This window comes from Pseudozyma hubeiensis (assembly GCF_000403515.1).
Source record: "Pseudozyma hubeiensis SY62 DNA, scaffold: PHS58, whole genome shotgun sequence".
Lineage (NCBI taxonomy): Eukaryota > Fungi > Basidiomycota > Ustilaginomycetes > Ustilaginales > Ustilaginaceae > Pseudozyma > Pseudozyma hubeiensis.
In genome coordinates this window covers 1,005,931-1,015,093 of record NW_012133840.1, presented here as the reverse complement: position 1 = coordinate 1,015,093, position 9,163 = coordinate 1,005,931, and the positions used below count along the sequence as shown (strand labels likewise).

At 60.4% G+C, this 9,163-nt stretch overlaps 1 protein-coding gene across 1 annotated transcript; it reads right to left on the bottom strand.

Annotated features, from left to right (window-relative positions):
- Positions 1-3,038: 3,038 nt before the first annotated feature.
- Positions 3,039-8,114, bottom strand: PHSY_006526 (likely protein kinase; the record flags this gene model as incomplete). The annotated part of the gene is made up of 1 exon (XM_012337127.1): positions 3,039-8,114. The coding sequence occupies one exon, from the start codon at positions 8,112-8,114 to the stop codon at positions 3,039-3,041; it is 5,076 nt and encodes a 1,691-aa protein (XP_012192517.1).
- Positions 8,115-9,163: the final 1,049 nt, after the last annotated feature.

Below are 9,163 nucleotides of genomic sequence, written 5' to 3'. Positions count from 1 at the left end.
CCACCCTCCCCTCCCTCACCCCCTCCCCATCCACCAGGATGTACTTGACACTGCTGCTCCCGTAACTCTCGTAAAACGCATCCAGCAACACCTCCTCCATGATGCGCCGCAAACTCCTCGCCCCTCCTCCTCCACTTTTGCCCTGTCCAGCCGGGCTGGTGCCCATCGCTCGATCCACAACCGCCTCCACCGCCCCCGCCGAGATGTGCAGCTCGATCCCGTTGAGCTTGAACAGACTCGTGTACTGGTCCACCAGCGAGTTGCGCGGCTCGGTCATGACTCGGACGAGGTCCTGGTGCGTCAGCGGGTTGAGCACGACCGAGACGGGTACCCGACCGATAAATTCCGGAATCATACCGTATGATTCGAGATCGGTGGGTTCGAGTCGTGATAGCAGGTCGGTTTGCGTCAGCTGCCATGAGGGGTTGTCGTTAGCTGCTGCTGGTGGTGGAGAAGGCGTGTTGCCGGTGACGGAGGGGGGAGGGGGAGGAGGTTGGAGGCGGGTGCGGATGACATCTTCGATGCCGACAAAGGCGCCGGAGAGGACGAAGAGGATGGAGCTCGTGTCGACGTTGAAGCTGCTCGGTTGGTTGGACGACTGCGTGGTCGTCGAAGTCCATTTCCCCGCTGAGGAGTCTGTTCGTGCTCGACGATGGTTGTACCACGGGCCAAGGCTGCTGGCACCATCAGCAGCACCGTTCGCATCCGCGTTCCCCGCCGGCATCGTCTTGGCCGCCTTGCTCGTCGCCGTCGCCGTCGCCACCGTTCCACTCCCACCCCCCATGCCCGCTGCCGCCGCTGTCGCCCCACCCTTGTTGGCAACCTGTATCGTCGTCCCCTCCAACATCCTCAACAACGCCTGCTGCACCCCCTCCCCACCCACATCCTTCCCCCCCGTCCCACTCGCTCCCTTCCCCGTCTTCCTCAGTTTATCAATCTCGTCAATGCACACAATCCCCCTCTGCGCGCGCTCCACATCCCACCCGGCTTCCACCAGCAACCTCTGTATGATCGACTCGACGTCCTCCCCCATGTATCCCGCCATGGTCAGCGGCGTAGCGTCGACGTGCACGAAGGGTACATCGAGCGCCTGGGCGAGGGTGCGAAGGAGTAGCGTTTTGCCGGATCCGGAGGGTCCGAGGAGGAGGATGTTGGATTTTTCGAAGAAGGGTAGTGTGCCGGGCGTGGAGGAGAGGAAGGACGGGTTGAGAGAGGCTGCGGGTGAAGCGGCGGGGGTTGGTGGTGTGGAAGCGGGGCTATCGCTGGTGCTGCTGATTGACGAGAGTCGTTCTTTCGCGATGCGTAAGGCCCTCCGCGTTCGCTCCTCTGCCAACCCAGCTGCGTGGGCCGCTCGTTCCTGTGGCGACTCCCACTTTTTCTCCGTCACCTCATCCGCCGCTACCCTACCGCTCGTCTTCCGTGCACCCCGAACGGTATTGCTCGAGAAGTACAGCGGCGCCTCCTCGTCTGCCCCCAAAACACCGATCTTCGCCGCCTTTTCCTCCTCCCTCCCACTTCCCGGCGTGTAATCCGCCAACACAGCATCGTGCAGTCTACTCGCAGCTTCCGCCAGCGCACTCTCTTCCCCTTTCGAAGACCATTTCCTCTGCTGTTCCAACTGCGACGCCGCTTCTTCCGCCGGCGTCTTTGCGGAAACCCTCTTGCCGCCGATCAGATCGTCACCGAATTTGGGCGCGATCCCAGCTTGCTGTTGAGCAGCTGCTTCCCCGTTGTCCTCCACGATCGCCGCCGAACCACCGGCGTTGACCAACCACTCCCTCTCGCCCCTCCCGAACATCAAGCTCCTCGTTGCTTCGCCGTGCGGATCCCTCACGCGCTCCGCCTCCCTCTCCTGCTCGATCCTCCGTTGCGATCTCCACCCCTCCTTCACCGCCGCCGTTTCATCCGCGTACTTGCCCAACCTCAACGTCCGCGAAGTGCCCTCCGACAATCCGGCACCTTGCATCACCTGCATCTCCACATCTTTTACTGGTTCTTCTTCTTCTTTCAGTTCTTCTTGCTGCTGCTGCTGGTGATGTTCGGCTTCCTCGCGCATACGTTGGTTGCTCGCCACCCGCAGGTAGTGGTTCCACACCCCGACGGCGAGCACCTTTTTGGCGCGGGTCTGTCCGACAACGTACGAATCGAGGTGTTTGACTAAAGAGCGCGGGCTGATGGTGGGGATGTCGGTGAGGAGGGTTTGGGTGGACGAGGTGGGAGAGTGGTAGGAACCGCGCGTGTGGGCGCTAGAGGAGGACGAGGAGGACGAGCTGCGGGTCTGATGGAGTTGTGCTGCTGTCGGTGCGATAGGGGGATGGTGCCATGGGAAGGTTCGCGGCGAGGTTGTTGTGGATATCGATGCGGGTGGTGGAGGGCGGTGCGTTGGTGTGTATAAGGACGCACTTCGTACTGAGCCTGTCAAGGCTGGTGTCCGAACAGTCTTTCCAGAAAGGCCTGAGGCGGCGCGCCCATGCTTGCCAGCTATGCGTGGCAGCATGACAGATATGTGCCTTCGCTGCGGTCGCTGTGCTGGACTGCGTGATGCGGGTCCCTGACCGGCTCGTTGTCGGAAATTCCTCGCTAGGACGTTCTGAAGTGTGTTGCTCGTGACATGTGACCCAGCGCCACCTGGGGCTTTCGATTGCGACTCTTGTTCGAGAAAGGTCCGACGCTTGTTACCTGTGATGTTTGTTCTGGAATGATCGAGGCTCCAATCTGCTCGTGCCTAGCTAGATGATGGTCAAGACGGAACAACATGATACCACGAGTCACACAGCCGAGGAACCCCGGAAATCGCCGCAATCCGCTGCGCACCTGCAGCCTAGCTCGAGCACCGCCTCTCACCAAATTCCCCACACAAAATCCCCTTATCCGGTTTATTCACCGCGCGGTCTTCCTCATCAAAACTCACATCCACACCACACACTTTCACTACGTTCACCAAGTACATCATACGACTGTTTTGCAATGCAAACACGACAAAAGGCTAGAGACATTCCATCCCTCGAAAAGCTCGAGACATCCCAACCAGGTCTCGTTCAAAGCTTGAGCTCCTGCAGAATACGCTTCGCCAACATCTGATACTGCCAAGGATTTCCACCCACCCGCCTAAACTGCAATCCATTGACACCCAGCAACAGCGGAACTTTGACGACAAAGATCTCGAAGCGTACTGCCAACTCGGTCGCTTGCGAGGCGTTCATCGTCCTGGCAGCCACCATCCCGCCTCCCGGCGAGAGCGTAGCTGCGTCGACACCCTGCCCAGCAGCAACAGCCGTGTCGAGCATTAGGTTCGAATCGCGCGATCCAGATGGGCCCAGCACCGAAGCAGCGCCCATTGAATCGGCACGCTGTCTCGGCGACATGGTCAACAGCGACGGTTTCGACGGCGTCTTGGGCGGAAGCGTCGGAGATGTCGTCGATTCCGCATTGGCAAAGGCGGCGCTGCTGGTCAATGACGGCGTTCGACTTCGCACTGTGCCTCCTGCTCCAACGATCGCACCGATGCTGTCCGCTACAGATCCCTCCCTGCGGTTGGCACGATCCTTGTCCTTGCTCTTTCCCGCCACAAACGACAGTCGACTCGGCTTGCGTTTCGGTTGACGTCCATGGTCTTCCGAAGTGGGAGAAGGATCACCTGCTACCTCGGCCTCCGCCGCCGCCGCTGCCGCCATCGTGTCAAGCGGGATTCGAGCGTTGCCTCTGCCCATCGAGTCCGAGCCCGAAAAGTCCAGACTCGGCAGATGCACGCACTCGTATCCACCGCGAAGCTCTCGATACTGGATCCCGATCCGGTCCAGCACCTTGACCAACGAAGCGTGGATTACAGTGCGCGGCTTGGTCGAAGTCGTCTGCACACTGAACAGTCCTTTCAGGAAGATGGGCTTCGACCCACCCTCGCTAGCCGATACGCCATTCTGCTGCTCACCCGATCCGCCGAATCCTCCGAATCGTCGACGAGTGGTGAGGGTTGGAAGAACCTCCGCCTGCCCAGGTGTGGTGGGGCCCATCCATCCGCTTCCAGAATTGCTCGGGCTGATGTGCTGCGCAGCCGAGTCGTCCTTCCGCCCGGACGCTCCCGCGGCCTCGAACATGTTGAGCGGCGCGCTCGTCGACATCGACATGCCGGTGCTCGGTCGTCCGCTCGACTTGGCAGCAGCCGAAGACTTGGGCGACATCGACAACCCGGCAGCGCGACCTACAGACACAGCGCCCATCGAGGTTTCGCGCACGCGCGTGTTGGCTCGCGAAGGCGGCATGTCGCCCAACGTTCCTGAACGGCGCACCGTGGTGCCGCTGCTGAGAGGTACATCGTCATCGTGCATGGCGAGGTTCTCTTCTGCATCGTCGTAGTCGTATGGATCGACGTCCGTGCCGTTGTCGGCCTCATCCACCTCGCTGAGAGGCATGCGCGCGCTACCTCGACGCTGCTGCGGCTGCTGCTGCTGCGGCATACCGCCCATCGGCATGCTCATCCTACTCTGCTTCTTTCGCTCTCTAGCCTCGGCGTCCAGAGGCTGAGACGGCGATCGACCCATGAACGAGCTGAAGCGGCGAGCCAACGTCGCTCCATAGCCCAACGAAGTGCTGTTGTTGTTCGAGGCGCCCGATGCTGGAACTGACGACGGCTCTGCGGGTCCTGCTTCCGATTTGAAAGGCGTAGCAATGTACGACGCTCGCTTGTCTGCGCGAGTCGGAGACATGGTCGACATCCTCCTCGTGTCGGCGCGGGCAGCGTCCGGCACCCCATCTTCCGCGATGGCAGCATTGGGCGCTCGACCGGCCAAAGCTGCACCAGAGGGACGACGCGCTGTCAGGCTGACGCTCCTCTTGTGATTGTTGGCCATCGCCATCGAAGTGTCCGGCACCATCATGGAATGACGATGATTCTGAGGCGCGACGACCTCGGCGTTCGGTGCCATTGCTGAGAATGACTGTCGCTTGCCGACAGTGCTGGCTGCTGGAACGGGGACCACCCCGCCGATGCTCGGGGCGAAGCCTGCGTCGATCGGCGACGGCAGGCCTTTTTCGCGCAGCGCGGCTTCCATCTCGTCTGCGTTGGCGCGAGCACGAGGTGGTCCAGCCATGATACCCGTAGGTCTCGACTTTTCGCGCGACTCGAACACGGGCGTGGGCGACGCAGACATCGAACCGGCCGCCGCGACTGGACGAGGAGGTGTAGGCGCGGCCAGCGCTGCTTCCTGGCGAGAAGGATCGTACGCACGGTGGGATACGTGCGGCGCCTCGGGCACGCGAAGCGCTTCCTGTGGAATGTCGGCAGCAGTAGGCATGGCTCCGGCCGCAGCGGCTCTTGCGCCTGTGCCTGCACCCGAACCTGCACCTGCAGACGCAACAGGAGGACCGTTGAGCGAGAGATTGGACGAGGCGAAGAACGAGTGGCCATACAGTCGCTCACGATCCATCTTCTCCTTGACGAGAAAGTAGATCGAGATAAGTGGGTGGAAGCCACGTGTTGGGTCCAAAGGCTCCTTGCCGAATGGCATCAGACCTGTACCTGAGCCAAGTCCATTGGAGCCTCCGTTGGCGGAGGCCATCGAGTCGTCTTTGCCGCCAAACGCAGCCGCGAGCGGGTTGGTGGTGAGCTTCTTCCTATAGAAATCGATGCCTGAGAAGCGCCGTGAGCCTGTCTTGGACTTGACCGTGTCAGAGCCACTGGCGGCAGAGATACTGCCGCGCGTCGATGGCCTTTGCAGGCCGTTCGAGTCGAGCGATGAGCCACTGCTGCCGACGGTGCTGAGGCCTGCAAGGCTGGCGGGCAGATTCTTGAGCTCCCAATTATGCAGTGAGGCCTGATAGGCTTCGCTGGTGAGCACCTCCATCAGCTTGGCGGTGATGGCTTCGGGAGTTCCGAACTCGAAACCGGTCATGCCCTTGACCACCTCCTGATCAATGTTGTGCGGACGAAGCGGTGTGCGATCAGGCAGGTGAGGATCAGGCACACCGTCATAGCCTTTCACCATCCAAGGGTGCGCCAAAACTTCGGCAAGTGTGGCGCGATTGGCAGGATTGGTGACCAGCATCCGCGAGAGGAGATGCTTGCACTCGCCGCTGAGCCAAGCAGGGTATTCGACCTGTCCACGCTTGATCTTGGCATGCAGTGCAGGCATGCTCTGGTCGTCGAAAGGTACCTTGCCGCACACAAGCACGTACAGCACAATACCGAACGACCAGACGTCTACTTCGGGGCCGGTATAGACCTTTGCGTTGAGCAGCTCGGGCGCCGCAAAGTAGAGCGATCCGCAAAAGGTGGAGAGGTGCGAGTGAGGTGAAAAGAGGTTGCTGAGTCCAAAGTCGATGATCTTGATGTTACCGGTCTTGGAGATGAGGATGTTCTCAATCTTGAGATCACGATGGACGATGCTGTTGCGATGACAGTACTCGAGGGCGCTGCCGATCTGGCGGGCAAACTTGCGCGCGCTTCGCTCTCGAAGGCGGCCGTGACTGATGATGTAGTCGAGCATCTGACCGCCGTTGACGTATTCAAAGACCATGTAGTAGTGATTGGTGTGGATCATCATCTCGCGCATGCCGCAGACGTACGGATGATGAAGCAGAATCTGGAGCGAGCCTTCGCGGATGGTACGGATCTCCTTGGACTGGTCCTTGGCGGCTGCTTTGGCAAGGAAGGAGGCGGTGGGCGGCGGTGGTGGCGGCTGAGGCTTGCCATTCTCGTCGACGGTGGCGCGCGGTGATTGAGCTGCAGCCATAGAGGTGTGTCTGGGAATGATCTTAATGGCGACCTTTTCGCCGTTGCCCATCTTGACGCCAAGCTTGACTTTTCCCATGCTTCCGGCGCCGAGGGTCTTGCCCAAGGCGTAGTCGCCTAGCAGGCGTCGACTGCGTCGTTCGCGATCGCGATCGCGGTCTCGGTCGCCGCGCTCCTTTTCCCTCTCACGCTCGCGTTCCTTTTCGCGTTCCCTCTCCTTGAGCTTTTCGCGCTCACGCTGACGCTGCTGCTCCTTCTCGCGTTGTTGCTCTCGAAGCTGCTGCTGCTGCTGTTGTTGCTGTTGCAGACGTTCCCGCTCGAGCTCTTGCTCTCGAGCAGCACGAAGGTGCAAATGCTGCTGCGAGGTGCGATCGACGTGAGTGTCGCGGGAAGAGCCCAAGGTGTCTGTGGCGTCAAAGGTGTCGCTGCTGCCATCGTCGATGCGTGAGCCTTGCTGACGACGTTGAATGGCTTCGATCTGCGCGGCGCGTGTCTCGAGGACGCTGACAGGGCGAGGCGGTTCGGATGCCGTGCCTCTTCGATGACGTTGTGTTGAGTCGGGAGAGGATGCGGCTTCGCTCTGGTACTGGGTGTGTGCGCGGATGGGTGTGAGAGCAGGGTCCGCAACGAGACCGTTGCTGAGATGCGGGTCGACGGGAGATGGGTTGTGCGATTGACGCTTGGCGGCTCTGGCAGCATGGTTGCGGCGGATATCGTCGATGCTGCTGCGGTTGCTGTCGATCATGGAGCGGTGCGGATCGGATTCGGGTGGGGAGAAAGGGCCGACCGAGATGGATTGGGGCATGTGAAGTGGTTCTACGCTAGGGGGGATAGCGCCGTGCAAGGTCTGTTTGGGGGGTGTACGTGCAGCTGAGAATGCGCTCGAGCCGTCGAGTGGCCGTGGAATATGCTGTGGTGGCATGTTGTCTACCGCTGATGCGCGAGGATCCACGGAGCTGGCCATAGCCGAAGAAGGAAGGGGCGAGGCCGAGGCAGTACCGCCGCCATTGGCTGTTGCCGGTAGGAAGGTTTGTTCTGCGTTAGTCGGGGCAGGTGGTAGACCGGGAAGCGGTTTCGAGATGTCGGAATTGCGGCGCGAAGATGGATCGGGGCGACCACCTGGTTGAACGAGACCATATGACGAGGTAGCAAGCTTGTCGAGACGCCGTGAGCTCGGACTCTCGTGTGTGGCAGCTTGTGACGAGCTGGCGAGAGGAGAAGGGGTTGTGGATGCGAGGTGCTGCGTGTCGAGTTGCGAGTCCTCCGGAACGCTGATGAGCTGCTGATGTGGGTCGGCGGCGCCGGGGATGGATGGCACTGCGCCGACAGTGGCGTCGGACATTTCGAGCTCGTATTTAGGTGTGTGAAGACGATCGTAGATCTCCATCGCGTCGGTGGAACCGGGACCGCTGGGCTGGCGAGGATGCATGTCGCAGCAAGCGATGTGCTTTCTGATATTATCTCGAGGGTCAGGTAAATAGGAGCTTGAATCGAGGTGTGGTGCAATCAAGTTGTAAGACACTGATGAGCTCCAGTATCCGACCCCTTTCTGTTCGCTCGTACGCTGTCGGCACGGGCACAGACGCGCGGATGCCAGGCGTCCTGTAGCCAAGGGCGGAGAGAAACGCGACGTAGGGTCGAGGGGCTGAGCGTTTCCAGTGTGATCCGGAAGAGCTGGGATCAGACGATGTTGCGAACCAACATTAGTAGAACGGTACGTGATTGGATGTAGTCGGCTTGGCAGTCGGAACGCGCGATGAGCGTTTGTGCGTCCTGCCCTTTGTTACGGATCTGCTGCAAGACAGGTGATGAAGCGCTTGGATGATTGTGCGAGGTTGTGACGCCCGAATGCAAGCTTGTGAGGGTGGATGCAGACGGCTGCAGGCGAGTGGGGGTTTGACCAGATCGGCGTGCTGGGTGCAGTGAACGGCCGGCAACGACGCTATACTGTAGGCCGTAGGGCGCGATGCTCACGCAGTCCGAATGGCTTTCGAGGTATGAGCGACAAGGGTGATGGTAGAGCAGGAAGGTGAGAGGGATGCGGCATGCAGAGCTTGCGATTAAGCTTTGGCAGAAGGATGCGCAACACTCTTCGAGATGAAAGCTGTCGGAGAAAGTGCGACAGCGACCGAAAGCAGCAGACAGACAGGCAGACTGACAGACTGACAGAGACGGAGACACGCTGCCAACGTTGATGCAAAATTGGGAATGCGCTTCCTGACTGCTGCTCCTGCTGATGCTCGCTTGGTGGCTCGGTCAGTCAGTCAGTCAGTCAACGAGACTCGGCTATAGTGCCGGTGGACCACGCGCGTGTCTTTGCGGCTGGCTGCTGCTCGAGCCAACTCTTTTTTTCTCTTTCCGCTTGCCTCTTCTCACTCTCTGCACACGCTGCAAGCTGCTGCGCTCTGCTGCCGCTTCTTTCGTTCCGTCCGTCCA